Source organism: Anabrus simplex, chromosome 2, assembly GCF_040414725.1.
Source record: "Anabrus simplex isolate iqAnaSimp1 chromosome 2, ASM4041472v1, whole genome shotgun sequence".
Lineage (NCBI taxonomy): Eukaryota > Metazoa > Arthropoda > Insecta > Orthoptera > Tettigoniidae > Anabrus > Anabrus simplex.
In genome coordinates this window covers 909378106-909394964 of record NC_090266.1, presented here as the reverse complement: position 1 = coordinate 909394964, position 16859 = coordinate 909378106, and the positions used below count along the sequence as shown (strand labels likewise).

Below are 16859 nucleotides of genomic sequence, written 5' to 3'. Positions count from 1 at the left end.
AATTTTGGTAAGGTGGTCTCACAGTGCATTACTTTTGGGTACGAATGTGACAGCTACAAATATAGAATTTGGCTCACGCATGGATACTGGGTGGGCCAATATTCGTGTAGAATTAGATGATTCTATCTTTCATATAAGTGATTCGAACTACGAATTATACGTGTACAAAGAGCAAAATGTAGGTTTAATCAAGAAATTGAGACAAATCTAACATGTAAGGAATAGAGATACGACGAAACGGCATAGGACCAAATTTGTAGATCACTCCAAATTGAACTGAAATTGGGCCATCCGTTTTCTGATACGACTGATTGTTTAGCCACAAAATACCTTGAAACAAAGGTTTGCTTCGCCATTAAAGTTGCTTCATATTTCGATATTCTTCGGGGATAAAAAGAGAAAAATTTAAAGATCTTGGAAGTTTCCCGTCGGTTATAGGCTAACGTAATCTATAATCTTCATTTCCGTATTGACAAATTACACAATTAGAAATAGGAAAGGATTTCCACCTATCAATACTTGTTTATTGCACATATTATGCTACAATACAATCTTAATCATAGCTTCATCACATAGATACGTATGCATGGTTCAGCTGAAGATGACCTTACGTAAAGGGTCGAAACCGGTCACTATAGCATAATAAGTGCAATAAACAAGTACTGATAGGTGGAAATCCTTTCCTATTTCTAATTGTGGTTACAGGCTAAATCGTACGATTTTGCTAATTTCAATTTTCTGGCTCGTCTGGCAGATTGCGCTGCAATCTTGATTTTGGGCGAGGGGGGTAAAATTGAAGACTTTCACGAAACTATAGTTAAAAAATATGCAGATGGTCATTATTACCCCTTAAACGGATAGCTGTGCAAAAATGTCGCCATAATAGTCAATGCACAGACACACGGTCGAGATGATTTTATTTATATAGATAGATAAGGAATCTGCTCCATGTACAACAACTTTAGGGCTATGTCAGCTGGACTCAGCCTGCAATACCGATCGTTTGTGATATCTCCCTTATTATTCCTCCTGTCAAAAAAATGCACATGAGAAGAAAAGTTTTAGAAATGGATTTCTATCAAGATTGGTCGATTTCCAGTAAGGCTGGTCTTGTATATACTGTGGGAGAGTAAAATCGCTTTCGGTTCCCTATTAACCCCAAGTCCACTCCAGGAATTTGACATGGTATGGACCTGAAAACTTACCTTTGGACAGGTGGATGCTAAATATGAAGTTTGGTAGAAATATATCCAGTAGTTTTCAAGTTATAGACAAAGAGACACCAAAGTTAAAAGTTATGAGGATGGTCATTACACCTGAAACGGATAACTGTACGGAAATTTTGCCAAAATAGTCTATGTACAGACACACGTTTCTTACGATTTTATTTATAAAGATTATGAATTTGCTTTACGTTGCACTGACACACGTAGGTCTTATGGTGACGATAGGAAAGGGTTAGGAGCGGAAAGGTACGGCCCCAGCATTTGCCTGGTGTGAAAATGGGGAAACCATGGAAAACCATCTTCAGGGCTGCCGACAGTGGGATTTGAACTCACTATCTCCTGAATGCAAGCAGGCAGCTACGTGCCCCAAACTACGCGGCCACTCACTCGGTACTATGACTTTAAATGTTTATCATAAGTTGTGGGTCATACAGTTCTTCTGAAACAGTAGTGTGGGAGTGCTATCCATCACGCACTGGAAATATACAAATTCTCAAAACAAAAATACATTAGAAAAGCACTCTTGTGCATGTCAAGACTGATGTGCAGATCGTATAAAGCGACTATTCTTTTATTTGTCATTTTCTTTATGTATGTATGTATGGTATTCAGCCTGAAGGTTGGTTTGATCCTCAACAGCCTCAGCATCAGCTGTTATAGAGATGGCCTAGATGTCACTGATTTGTCATTTTCTTTAAATAGTTACTATCTTCTTATGTATGTATAGTTTACGGTAATCATTGCTGTTCCTCTAAATCATCATCTAGCACTTTTCTCACAGGCGTGGGGTCGCGGGTGTGAACTGTGTCGCAAATGTGGATTTGGTCCAGTTATACAGTCAGAAGCCCTTCCTAAAGCCAACACTATCTGTTGGGATGCAATCACTATTGCGTGTTACTGTGGTGGTTGGTAGTATGTTATGTTGTCTGAATATTAATAGGAGAGTTTTGGGACAAACACACCCAGCCCCCGAGCCAGAATAATTAATCAGATGCCATTAAAATCCTCGACCTGGCCAGGAATCGAACCCAGAACCTTCTGAACCGAAGGCCTCAACGATGACCATTCAGCCAAGGAGTCGATAACTGTTTACCTCTAAATCAATCACACAAATAAAGGGGATCATACGGGGTTGTGGAAGAAAAATTAGTGTGCATCAAGAAATGAGCTCGACAATAACCTTCGAACAGAGATTGCACATCAAACAGAATACTAAACGACATAATAAACAATGAGTGTTCTGGGATGATTAACATCTTGTCGGAATGAAGTGGATGGCGTTAGGACATTTAAGGTGAACGAGGGAGTTTTCATTGCTAAAAGACAGCTGCGGAAACTACAAAAAAGAAAATACAGCAGACCAGCCTGTGACGATGTAACAACGGAACATTTGATTGATATATGTTAATCTGTAAGAGCTACCACAAAGGAAAAAGCCATGAGAAACATATGTGGATGCTGGTCCGTACGTTCTCAGTACACACAGTGCCAGCAAAGACAAATTGTTAATAATCATTCATTTGCCCGAACGTTTAGCTATTTAGCTTTACGTCGCACCGACGCAGATAGGTCTTATGGCAACAATCGGAAGGAAGCAGCCGTAGCCTTAATTAAGGTACAGCCCCAGCATTTGCCTGGTGTGAAGATGGGAAACCATGGAAAACCATCTTCACGGCTGCCGACAGTTGGGTTCGAACCCACTATCTCCTGGATGTGCGCTCACAGCTGTGCGCTCCTAACCGCATGGCCAACTCGCCCAGTCCGAACGTTTAGAGACGCTGAAGGTTCCATATGTCACCTTGATGGCAGTGGAAGTTAGACCATTAGGAAATCGATAGTGGAGTTTGAGGAAATGGCTGCTTTAATGGGCTGGGATGAAATGCCGATGCTAGCATTTGCCAAGAAATCTATGACAGGTCTAGCTAACATTTTCATTCAGAGTAACAAAGGAATTTCATCGCAGTGTAAGTTATGAGAAGTATTGAAAGAAGTCTGATACAAAGACAAAGTTCACAAATTACTCAGTAAGCATCAGAAACAGACAACCGAGAATCATTTTGGTGATGATGGAAATTACAAACAGGAGTCTTTTCCAATATGTTATTGATGGTATCGGGGATGATTCTGGAAACATAAATCTAGAAGACTATAGAAAAGCTTCACGATTATGAAAGTGTCAATAAGAAGGCTGTTAAAGAAGATCACTGGCTGAGAGGGTTCTCTGGAAGTAAACCTCACAGAGGGTGTTTTAATCGCAGAGAAGCAGGGCATACATCAGCTAGTTGCCCATATAAAGAAAAGGGTTTGAAATGTTCCCGCTGCAGAAAGTTTGGTCATAAATAATTTTGACTGACCACCCATGGCAAAGTGGGAAGATAGGCATCCAATTTGGTGTGCCTTGGATATATTACATAAGACAAATTGGTCCAAAAACAATCAAAGCATTGATAGATACTGAGTGTAAACTTATCATTCGCAAATATAAGACGTATATTATGCTAAAAGGTTTGGGGAAAAACTTCATTTCACTGGGAGCATACCGTTGCACCAAAATCCATATAGAGGAGAAAGATTTTAAGTTGACATGTACGTAATATCTGCAGACACAATAAGCATGTTACTAGTGATTATAAGGGATGAAAATTTAAATCAAGCAGAAATGACTATCAATCATGAAGGTATGACCAAAGAAAAGCCTGATATGAATGGAACATATGAAAAAAAAAAAAAAAAAAACACAGCTCGCATATATCTTCTGAGTATTGATGTGACTGAAAAAAACTAGTGACTATAACAATGAGCCTTAGAAAATCAGAGTGTTAGCGACAAAGTTGAAAATTACTATGGGAGAGTGAAATATGGGTGGTGTCAAAGAGGACGGTTGGTATGTATCTAGGGAACTCGGGGGAAAAACAAAAAAAGGACAGACAGTCAACTATCATGTACTGATATGCTCACAGTTCACCTAAGACTTGTGTGTTGTGTTAATCTCCTGCTTGTCTCTAATTCGAATGTTTCTATGTTCAAATAATATAAGTTATGTAATAAACCTATCTCAAATCCTACAACTTTAGGGACTTGTCCAGGATTAGGAAGGATTGAGAACTTGCTGAAATAGTGATATGACAGTTTTCAGTTCTTGGAAGGTTCCACCGAGTATGACGATAAAGATAAGTAAGTCAGCGACAATTTCACTGAACGTGACTTGATTACAGTATGTAATGTATTGTGCTTGGAATCTGAGGGAGAAAGAGCTAACGAGGCACATTTTACGGCACCTCATCAATTTAGAATTGCTGTCAAAACTTGAGGACGACAGGGATGAAAAAGACGACGAAGAAAAAGAAGAATATATAATGAAGTTTGTTAAGAAGGAAGCCATACATTCCAGTGTCAACTAAGTTACATATAATGCAGTACATGCTTGAAGGCTAAAAGGAATTCAGAGAGCACAGTCGAATTAAGAAGAAAGTAACCCACAAATCAGAAGAATCTACAGAAGAAAGTGAAGATGACTTGCTTACAGACCATACCTCATTAAAATGAACCCAGGGAAATTAAGGCTGCAGATTCACACTAACGTTTCAAGACCTTGAAGATTCAGTACGCACCTTGATGGTAAAGGCGATTATTCAGTCAGAAAGTGGATTACGGATTTTGAAGAAACGCTGTTCTGAGGGTATGAGACAACATGCAGAAATTAGACTTTGCTAAGAAATCATTGTCTGACTTAGCAAAACTATTCATCCGAAGTGAAACTGGTTTGTGACCCTGGAAGAATTTTTATTATATTTTTTTTGCTAGTGGTTTTACGTCACACCGACACAGATAGGTCTTATGGCGATGATGGGATAGGAAAGGCCTAGGAGTTGGAAGTGGCCATGGCCTTAATTAAGGTACAGCCCCAGCATTTGCCTGGTGTGAAAATGGGAAACCACGGAAAACCATCATCAGGGCTGCCGACAGTGAGATTCGAACCCACTATCTCCCGGATGCAAGCTCACAGCCGCGCGCCTCTAACCGCACGGCCAACTCGCCCGGTGGAAGAAAATAAAGAAGGCTTTGATAGAGTTTGTTGTCAAGATGAGTAGCGCAGAAATCCACAGACTACTAGGTACACAGAAGAGGAAAGAAGAAACATTACAAGAGTACCTGCTTGTAATGAAGGAGAATGCACATCGAAGTGAGACTGATGATGATTCCATGGTACAGTACATTATTGATGGTATAGAAGACAAGTCCAGCAGTAAATTGATTTTGTATGGGACCATGAACTTAAAGGAGTTTAAGGAAAAGGTACATGACTATGAATGCATAGTTGAGAGGAGGAACTCAAAAGCTTTGAAGGAGGATGGAACACAAATCTACTTCAAGAGATAAGGGTGCAGTGGCTGTTGAAGAAAAACATAGAACGCACAGATATTTCAATTGTGGTGAAGTTTTTAGGCCATAAATCTTCCAGTTGTCATCACTAAGACAAGGGTCTGAAATGTTTCAGATGTAATCACTTTGGTCACAAGTCGGTGGAGTGCAAGACAACGGATAGTAAGACAGGTAGAGGCAAGGCAGTCAACTCTATAAAGGAAACTGCAGCTCCCTTTCTTACCACTGAATTAAGAATTGCTAGTAACGTAATTAATGCCTTAGTACATACGGGAAGCAGTATTAATTTGATCCATGAAGACATTTATGCAGATTGAGGAGCTCCTCCTCTGAGTAGAACTGATCTTATCCTGACAAGTTTTGGGTAGAATTACATCATACCTAAAGGCTACTTCCACGCTGAGGTCTTTACTGATGATGAAATACTTGAGGCCGATGTTTACATTGTGACTAGCGATAAAATTAAGATGCTTGCAATAATTGGAAGTAATATTCTACAGCAAGGAGTAGTGATAAATCAGAATGACATTTGAATATCCAAGCCATAACAAGCTGATGAAGAGCAGCAACTAGATGTAGGTGAGCCTACAAATGGTGATTATAAGCAACAGGTTGAAGAACCGATGTCCTCCTATGAACCTGCCAAAACGAAAAGTTCAGAAACAGAACTAACCATTACGCTGAAGGACGAACAGCCCGTATTCAGCAGACCATGACAACTTGCGCCTGCAGAAAAGGAAGCTGTTAATGAGCAAGTGAAGAAATGGATAGACGAATGCATCATCGAACCAAGCTCTTCTGAATATGCCAGCCCTGTGGTGGTAGTGCACAAGAAAGATGGCTCTCCTCGCTTGAGTATCAACTATCGTAAGATAAACAAGATCATCATAAAGGATCAACACCCATTGTCACTCATAGAAGATATCTCTGATAAATTGCAAAACTCACCGGCAGTGTTCCAACGATTCATTAACTGTGTCTTCCGACCATTAGTAGTCCAGGGCACAGTACTCATTTACATTCATGATTTGATAATTCCAGCTAATGATGAAACTGAAGCATTACACCGCTTAAAGATGGTACTGGATATAGCTAAGGACTATGGCATTGAACTGAACAAAGAGAAATGCCACCTAGTAAAGAGGAAGGTTGAGTTCTTGGGGCATGTGGTGGAAGATGGAATACTCTCTCAGTCGCCAGAGAAAACTAAAGATTACTGATACACCACTGTACACAGTAGTGGAACGAGGATGCGTCATGTCGATGCTCTGAGACGTCATCCTGTATTGTATGCAGTTCCTGACTTTCTGGTTGCCCAAGTGAGGAAAGTGCAAAATGATCAAAGTCTTAGTGCCACCAAGGAATTATGCAAGGAGCTGTCTTATAGGGAGTTTGTGATTCGTGATGACATACTTTTCAAATTCAGTGAAGGCCAGGAAGTTCTAGTTGTACCTGAAGTCAAGCAACATGAAATTATCAAAAGTCTTCATGAGGGAAGTCATTCCTCCATAATGAGAATTGAACTTGTCAAACAGGAATATTATATTCTTCACATGAAGAAATTTGAAAGTGCTGTATTGAATTGTGTAAATTGTCTCTTAATTAACAGAAAAACCGGAAAACAGGACGGATTCCTGCATCTTTCATCCAAGGAAAGTGTGCCATTGCATATAATGTACATCATATGGGACCCTTGGAATAGAGTCATAAATGATATCATCACATATTGTCAGTAGTTGGTGCTTTTACAAAATTTGCTTAGCTGTACCCAACGAAGTCTACTATGATGAAAGAGGCCATTATGAAATTGGAGGCACAGAAAGCAATATTCGGAAACCCTGTACAAATAATATCTGACCAAGGACCAGCACTAATGTCTCATGAATTTGAAGATCACTACAAAACAGAAAACATCAAACACTTGCTTGTTACAACAGGATTGCCACGAGCGAACCGTCAGGTAAAGAGACTCAATCCTGCGATTCGCTCAGTTCTTGCAAAACTTTGGGTATCAGATCCAACAAAATGGTACAAGCAGGTCGAAGCTGTGCAGCAGGCCATCAAATCCACGTACCATCGTTGTTTTGGAAGGACACCATTTGAACAATTAGCAGGAGTCAGAATGAGACAAGACCAATCTAAGGATTGCTGATCTCATCCACGAAGAACTAGTAGAAAAATTTGAAGAGAAAATCCGAGGAAAGATGCAGAACAGCAAATCCTCAAAGTTCAGCAAGAGAATAAAAAGTCTTTCAACCGATATCGCTGCTCTATTAGGCACTATCGGCTAGGAAACCTCACTGCAATAAAGCATACCTGTTGTGTGTGTCCTTCCACCGCCTGAAAGTTTCGCAACCCGCACGCATATTGACGTTTCTGGAGACCACGAGGTGTGGACAGCAGCGCGCTGATATAATCGTGTGACGTCAGCCAGCGTGTATAAATTGGGCGACGTCTGCTCCACTCTAGGCACTCTGCAGTGTCCAGCGATCAGACTACACCGTATGTCAGACACGGAGGTACCTTCTTAAAAACGTGTACTGAACAGGTGGACTAATTCTGATCGGGAGGTCTCACCTCAGGACATCTTCGCCTCAAGTTATCCTACAGCTTATAAATCTCATTTTATCCGGTACTGGCTCAACACAACTAAGGTTAAGTTATAAGTAGGTTCCCACCTTCCAATACTTATCAATTTCTATATAACAGTTTTATTAATTAAATGATATTAACCAGCTTAATCTCCAGGACATGTTTAGTTCCGATTATGGAACATCTTCAGCTAAAAGATTTGACAAAATGGCACGACAATTAAAACACATGTGATAGTTATGATGATACAATAGCTAAAAGATTTGATTAAATGGCACGAAAATTAAAACACATATGATAGTTATGATAAAATAAAATGTTCATTCATGTTGGTTAAAATTTCAACAAGTCAGTGTCCAAGTGACAAAGTGAAATCGGCGATAAGGTTCTTCTTTATCTTGGAGACGTGTATATTTGTTAATCTTGAAGATAAAATTAGAGATATACAAGATTTTCTTAACGTATAGTTATCGGGGGAACTCTTGATAAAACAACCGTAGTTGAAGTTGAGTTGCAGTTGGACTATTAAAATGAGTCTGAAACGAGAAGAGAATGAGTAAAAAGGAGGATATTTTAAAGGAGAAAACCTTGTAAAAATGTATGTTCGTGAGAATAAAAAGATAATGGAGTTGATTATATAGTTGATCATGTTGTATTTGACGTCCTCCCTTACGCCCTGTCATTAACTGACTGAGGTCTGTGTACGTGTGTGAGCCACTTGCGGTGGGCGGGGAATATCGGAAGGAGAGGTAGGTGAAGTGAGGAAAGCGGGTGAAATGTTCTGTAGGGTGGAGCTAACTGAGGAGCGGCGCTGTAATAGGCTTAGGGGAAACGGAAGGAAAAGTAGGGGTAATATTGTGTAGGGTGGAGCTAATCGTACTTATATCCGCAATGGTTGGCCTCTGCAACACAAGCTTCCTACCAGCCTTGCACCTTATCATCGTCTTCAGCATTGTCTCACAGTTCGTGCTGGAATAATCCTATTAGAAACAGGCATCCTATTCTGAGTCGTTATCCCACTTAGTCTGCGCAAGCAAGTTCTCGACTTGTTACATGAAGGTCATTGGGGAATATCACGCACCAAGCAACTCCCCCGTCAACACTATTATTGGCCTGGTATTGACGCCGACATCGAGAACTGTGAACCTTGTCAAGTACATCAGAACGCACCGTTGTCAAACCTCGCTCCATGGTCTCCTCCTAATTATCTTTGGGAAAGAGTACACAAACTTCGCCGGACCTTTTCTCAACTCTATGTGGCTCGTCGTGATAGATTCTCTATCTAATTTTCCTTATGTCGTAGAAATGCATTCTACCACTACGGAAGCTACCATTCGAGCACTTCAGAAGATTTTCACTACTGAAGGTTTACCTCAAATATTAATTTCAGACAATGGACCTCAATTTACTGCCACTAACTTCCAGGACTTTTGTACCCACAATGGCAGTCGGCATATTTTGGCACCTCCTTTTCATCCACAATCCAATGGTAGAGCTGAACGTTTTATCCAGACTTTCAAGAAAAATATGAAGAAAGCCGTATCTTCAGGCTTAACCAAGGATCAGGCATTATTACAACTCCTAGGAAGATATACGACTATGCCTGGTACCGACAATCTCACTCCAGCTCACAAGCTCCATGGACGCCCTCACAGAATTTTGCTCTCTTTGTTGCAGCCTCTTCCTGCCCAGCCGCATCGCTCGCAACCAAAGTTCACCGCCGCCGACAAAGTGTATGTCCGGACTTTCAAGTCCAATCCTCCCTGGATACCTGGTATCATCTGCCGTACCTTGGGGCATCGTCTCTACGATATCCAAACCGCCGAGAAACGCATCTGCTACCACCAGGACCTGATCCGCCTCCGTTATCGTCCATCTCCCTCTGTTGATTCCCTTATCACACCTCAGAAATCTATCGCAGAAAGAGCTATGGACCATTTAATCACGATGGGTTCTTTTCAGGACGATTCTATGCTCCTCCGCCCGGACCAGGCTCCAGACAACACAACAGACTCTCCAGCCCAGCATCGCTGCCACCGCCAGCGCAGTCGCTGCTTCACGCTGTACCGGCGCAATTAGGAGGGGCGAGTATGTGTGTGTCCTTCCGCCGCCTGAAGGTTCTGCAACCCGCACCCACATTGACATTTCTGGAGCCCACGCACTCTGCAGTGTCCAGCAATCAGACTACACCATATGTCAGACACGGAGGTACCCTCTTAAAAACGTGTACAGAACTACTGAACTAATTCTGATCGGGAGGTCTCACCTCAGGACATCTTCGCCTCAAGTAATCCCCCCCCCGCCGTATCACCGACATACGTCCTGCCTAGCATCCTGCTACTCATGAACTTTGCTCCGAATTCCCTTCAAGTTCTCAAACTTCTGCCTAGCATTCTGCTACCACGAACTCTACTCCAAGTTCCCTTTATAATTCTCCAAACTACTGATAGTCATCAGCCATCATGAACATTCATTCCTTCGGACATCCTATCTCATCAAGATAGATATTGTATATATAAAAAATCCAAGTGTATAAATGTATATATTTCTCAGACCATCAGTCAACTAGCTTATGTTGTTATTTAACATGTACAGTAATTCAAGCAGCAAGTCAAATTTTGTTCATTTTTGTACATAGTGTGTGAATATTTACAAACTAATAAACTTTTATGTTGTGGTTTGTATATCGTGATTCTTGTATACAACAATACCCAGGCAAGACCAGGACTCAAAATAAGGAAGAAGTTTCTTGGACTGTATCAGGTTACTGAAGTGAAACCCCAGGACACTTATGGCTTGTGTCGTGAAGATGAACACAAGGGTCCCAGACAAACTACAAGCTATGCTGAGTATATGAAGCCAGGGACTTTATGTGTCATCTGGGATGGGTGACCAGTAGGATGGCCGAATATGGGAGAGTGAAATATAGGCGGTGTCAAAGAGGACAGTTGGTGTGTGTCAAGGGAACTCTAGGATAAAAAGGACAGTCAATTGTCATGTGTTGATATGCTCATAGTTCAGCTAAGACTTGTGTGTTGTGTTCATCTACTGCTTGTCTCTAATTCATTGAGTTTTCTATGTTCAAGTAATATTAGTTATGTAATAAATCTCTCTGAAATCCTACATTACATGAAACCAATTTTCAGCAGACCAAGACATTTATCATCAGCTCAGAAACCACTGCTGACAAACGGACATCAATCTTCTCCGCCACTTTTGTTAATTCTGTGAAATTAAACACATAATTGTGGTGATCTTTCTTCTTTACCACCACAACCTGGCTAGCATATTCTGATGAGCTGGGCTCAGTGATTCCCAGCTCATTCCTATTGAAGATTAAAGTAGAAAATACCCCTTATTCATAACACACTCAAATCAACACCAATTCACAGACACCTTTTGGATTATGCAATATTCCTGCGGTGTGTCAGCATTCTGTGCATTCCATCTCCTGGTGGAGCAAGTAATAGTACTGAAACAATTCATGCTAAACATAACAGTGAAGCATTACAACATTTAAAGCTGGTACTTCCTTAAGACTCGTAGTAATTTTTTAGGACATTAGTTAAGAATGGTAAAAACTACCAGTTGCCAAAGAAAACTTCCGCTGTTATGAACATCCTGGATCCAGCAACCATAAAACAGGTCCAGAGTTTCTTAGGCCTCTCTGGGTAATTCGGAAAGTTCAAACAGAACTATCCTACAATAGCAAGACCACTATGGGTCGTATTCAAGAACAAGACTTTGAGCGGATACTTTTCAAAGTCTACTGTGATAGAAAAGTCTAACTTTGCGCCGAAGTCTGCTTCCTAGATGCTATGCCTACTTCCTCTAAAATCGACTTCAACTTTTGTTGTAGATATTGCTGTTATTGTTGTCGTTGTGGACACGACCACAACACGAATACAGACAGAGGTGTCGCTACCAACAGCTCCTTTAATCAAATTTTTTTTTTAACTTAAGACTTCGCAGTCTGTCACAAAACTTACTGAAGTATATCAACGGTTGAATCACAACAGTACTTGAAAAAAAATTTTACAACAAGGGTTTTCACCACGAATTAACATTACATATATCAGCCAAATAGAATACTCTCGAAGATCGCTTTATGAAACTAAATTAACATAGACATAGAAGTGCAAGAACTATAAGGAAGCTTGAAGAAGCTACTCCACACAACACGAACTCTCAAAATTTTAACAAGTGTTTTAACATACATGTACCTTATATTTTAGTGTGTTTAAACTTATCAAGTGTTTTATACTGTGCTTTATATATTTTAATATGTTTAATGTGCTCAATATGTCTAATGTATACTCAATAAGTTTTAATTTACTGTAGCCTTCACTGCCACATTGATCATAGATACTATTTTAACCCCACATAGACAAAACATTACTACAATATATTTAATTTTTAACCCCATTAGACATCTGGATGATCTAATCATAGTAACATCTTTGTGACATATGTCTAATGGCTACAATATTGTAATATACCAGCTGATTATGGCCATCGAAGGCCGAAACCGATAATGACGTAAATCCATTTATAATAAATAATAAAGTATTGATAGGTGGAACACATTTCTTGTCTGTATAGTGCATCCAATCAATACGGAAAATTAAACTTGTAAACAATAATACACTGGAAGTAGTCACACAATTACTAACTGGTTCAACAGAAGGCACACTGAGTTTTAGAAAAAAAAAAATCACTGTGGCTCAACTCGTAGGTTTCTAGCAAGATATAGCAGATACTTTAGATTCAGGAGGTCAAATGCTCTGTATAGCTATTGATATATGAATAGCACGATTTGTTAAGAGCAATTTCTGAAAAAGGAGTATTGTTTCGAAAATGTTGCAAACTTAGGGTGTACGGACACGAGTTGCTTGACTAAGTGAAACGTTCTGAGCTGTCAGTGGAGAGATGTCATGGAATGACATCAGTAGATGAATGAGTTTTAGTGGAGCTTTTAAAGGTAGGAAAGATCATAATATGAAGATAAAGCTGGAATTCAAAAGGGCAAATTGAGGAAAATATTCAATTACAGAAGGAGAAACTAGGAAATGGAATAATTTACCTAGGGAAATGTTTGATAAATTTCCAAGTTCTTTGAAATGATTTAATAAAAGACTGCCACCAGGGTGGCAGCCCAAAATGCAGATCTATGATGGTTGGAATACATGAAGGTGACAGTTTCTAGAATCGTGTAATCAATGTTAGGCCCTACTGTCCATAACTCCTATACCCATTACAAAGTAAAATCGATGCTTGAGCACCAGTGACTACAAGACTGAAGCTCATATAAGAATAGCCTACATGTAACGAATCAATGTATAAAGAGATTGAAGTAAGTCGTATTTACTGTAAGAGGGTGTGACAAATGCACACACATTCTAATGAGCCATTCAATAAAAATACAAATTAGGTGCACTTTCAATAACCTCACAAAGTTTCTTGTAGTCATGTCATGTTATACCACACCTCAAACTAAAAAAAGCATTCTTCAATCTGAAAGCAGTCTATTAAAAAAGAAATATGAAAAAAACTAAACCTAGCGTAAAACGTACTGAAACAACGTTGAGGAAGCAGTTACCCTCATTGCCAGCTATTTTACCCACCAGTCCATTTGAAGTAATTTCTTGCTCAATCAGAACCTCCAATATGAAATAGGCCTAGCACACATGTGTACGCATTAAGAATATAAAAAAGAGACTATTTTAGCATATTAAAATTCCTTAAACACCGATGTTTATTTTCGTTCGCTACATAGGAAATAAATGCACTGAAAAAAGTCTCTCAGGTCCCAAGATCAGAACAGGAATAATACTGTTATTTCACAACCGTCCAAAAGACTGTTGCAATGGAAGTGACAAGTACATACCATTCTTTTGCCAGCTGCTTGTAGGCTTTCCTAATTTCTTGCAAAGATGCTGAATTGCTAATTCCTAATACATGATAAGGATTGCCTAGCCCATCAACACTAACAAGAAACATAAATAAAAAGGGTATAGCTTTGATCTTGACCATCGTTTCTAAAATGTATCACTTCAAAATCACTAACTTCTTCTTAATGATGTTGTTTGGGCTTTAATAAAATCACTAACTTAAAGCTGAAAACCATCCAAAAATGCGTGTATTCCACCAGGGCGAACAAAAATCGATCTTCCACCCATGACATTACTGCACCTAAACAGCAAACAGTTCTGTTCTGTGCGTGAAGTTGATTTGGGCTCGTTATTTCACCCAGACACAATAAAGAGCAAACAGTATTACACATCTACTATCTGCGCTAGAGCAAAGCCTACTAGATACTAGAAGGCCTGGACAGAAAGCCAGTTTCTTGCATTAAAAGCGGAGTAATAGTTTTCTCTTTTCCACCGCTAGGATCGCGTTTATGTTAAGTTGTTTGGCGTGAATTCTATGATGACGTGTGTTACTGCAACATGTTTTATGAGAAGAAATAATATATTAAACTTTATTTTATAAGGTAAGGCCTTATCTAACATGAAATATGAAGAGTTTTGTCGTTTTAAATTTATTTGGTCTCACGATTTGCAATATATGGATGGTTGCTGAGATGCATTTATAGTAACATTTGTTTAGTTATGTGCTTCCAAATTACCGTCAAGGTGGTGGTGATTATTGTTTTAAGAGGAAGTGCAACTAGGCAACCATCCTCTATATAACACTAATCAGAAAGAAAAACTGGAAGGGGTCCGACACTTCGAAAAATGAAAGTATCGGCCAAAGGAAGACAAGGGCCACGAAGGGCGTGAAAATAAGACTCCCTAGCCCTCGGAAACCTAATAGCGTAGGGATCGGCAAAGAACTAGAGTTGACCAAGGAAGGTCGGATAGGATAGATGAAAGTGAGGAGCCTGGCACAAGTAAGTGGAAGAAATGCCAGGACTCAGCTAAGGGCCCCGTGGTTGACAACCCACTCTCAAAATTTCGGAGTCCCTGGGGCCAATTACCGTCAAGTTTCTCTTTCCATTCTGTAGGTTAAGATGGTTTATTGCCGGCCTCAATCCAGGTTCGATCCTGGCTCAATCCGGTAGTATTTGAAGGTGCTCAAATACGTCAGCCTCCTGCCGGTAGATTTACTGGCACGTAAAAGAACTCCTGCGGGACAAAATTCCGGTACCTCGGCGTCTCCGAAAACCGAAAATGTAATTAGTGGAACGTAAAGCCAATAACATTATTTATTATTAATACAATTGAGATGGTTAATTTTGCGTCCTTAACTGCACATCTGACACAGCGAAGAAATATACACAAATATAAATTTTCATCTTTTTCCTAGAGATCCGAGTTTACGGGAGAAACGGAGGCTTCCTATTCCTGGACAGGGCAGCAGAAAAGTATCTCTTCCGGCTCCTAATGATAACTCCAGAATATGTAGCTTGCACTTTGTCGAATCAGATTACGGTGTAAGTAATGTGAAGGGAATTCTGCCACCCCGACAAAGTGCCGATGCAAATACTTCTTATTAAACATGTATTATTATTTACAACGCGGGCGTTAGGATACCTCGGAAAATGTAAACTTGTCCGAAAGCTGAAATTCCTTACCGCTCCAAACTTTAAAGAGACGTTTCAGTGCCGCGACTGTGATCAAGCACACATCACATGCATTATACTTACAACATTTTTCAGGCCTGTTTTTGATAATAATGCAAAGAAAGTGACTAATGACTATGATTTATTAAACAAATTCAAGAGCAAGCCTCTGAGCAGAAAAGTGTTAAAATTATAGAAATAGCGAAATATCGGGTCAGTACTTCCAATTAGGCCTATTTCCATATTCTTTACTCCTTTGTGATAAACAAGTGCAAAATGAAAGAACTCTATGAAGTGTAGTGTGTTCTAAGTTGTTGTATATATTTAAATCTCATCCACACCGGACACAATGATTAAAAAAAAGGTATTATTTCGCGTTATTGTATGAATCTTCAATATAAGGATATAGACAGAACATGAGAACAATAGAACATAAACGCGATCCAAGCGGCCATTGCCTGAACTACTTCGTTCGCCCAGAAATGTGTCGGCTTGTCCAGGCTTTCGGCTAGAGTTGGGTCGTTCATGAACTAACTAGTTCATTTGAACGACTCGTTTATTTGAACTAGTTCGAGTTCGTTCAAATATTTTGAACGAGTCGTTCACGCGAGCATACAGCATATTAAAGGAGGACGAAGACGTAAGCAAGCACCATCTATTGTAAAACTTACGTACTAACTCACGTCCAGCACGGAATACTAGGTATCTCTCTTGCACCGTTGGTGCTGTTGCTAAGATAGTTTTACCTAGTTCATTTGAACGAAATGCCGCGAGGGCTGCTTGCATGAAGACAGCACAAATGAACTACCTCGTTCATTTGAACGACTTGGTTCATTTGAACGAAATGCCGCGAGAGCACAAATGAACTACCTCGTTCATTTGAACGACAAAATAAGCACGCACGAAAATGGCCAATGGCGTGCCGTGTTAATGATCACATGACAGCACATTTCTCAACTGGTGATGGAGCAGGGAGAAGAGTTATAAAAAAATTAGAAAGTTTACCTGTATCTCTGGCTCTCGTAGATGACTTTTCTCCACCTAGGCAGGCTGGCGGCGCCGCTGGGCACTGGGCAGCTGTTTTCTGCTCGTGC

At 40.0% G+C, this 16859-nt stretch overlaps 1 protein-coding gene across 1 annotated transcript in view; it reads right to left on the bottom strand.

Annotated features, from left to right (window-relative positions):
• Window positions 1-14468, bottom strand: part of l(3)80Fg (dnaJ homolog subfamily C member 16 l(3)80Fg) — a 507034-nt gene extending 492566 nt beyond the window's left edge. The window contains exon 1 of the mRNA XM_067141678.2: window positions 14089-14468. Within this exon, the coding sequence (XP_066997779.2) occupies window positions 14089-14234 (146 nt within the window). The 5' untranslated portion in view covers window positions 14235-14468. The remainder of the gene's footprint in view (window positions 1-14088) is intronic.
• Window positions 14469-16859: the final 2391 nt, after the last annotated feature.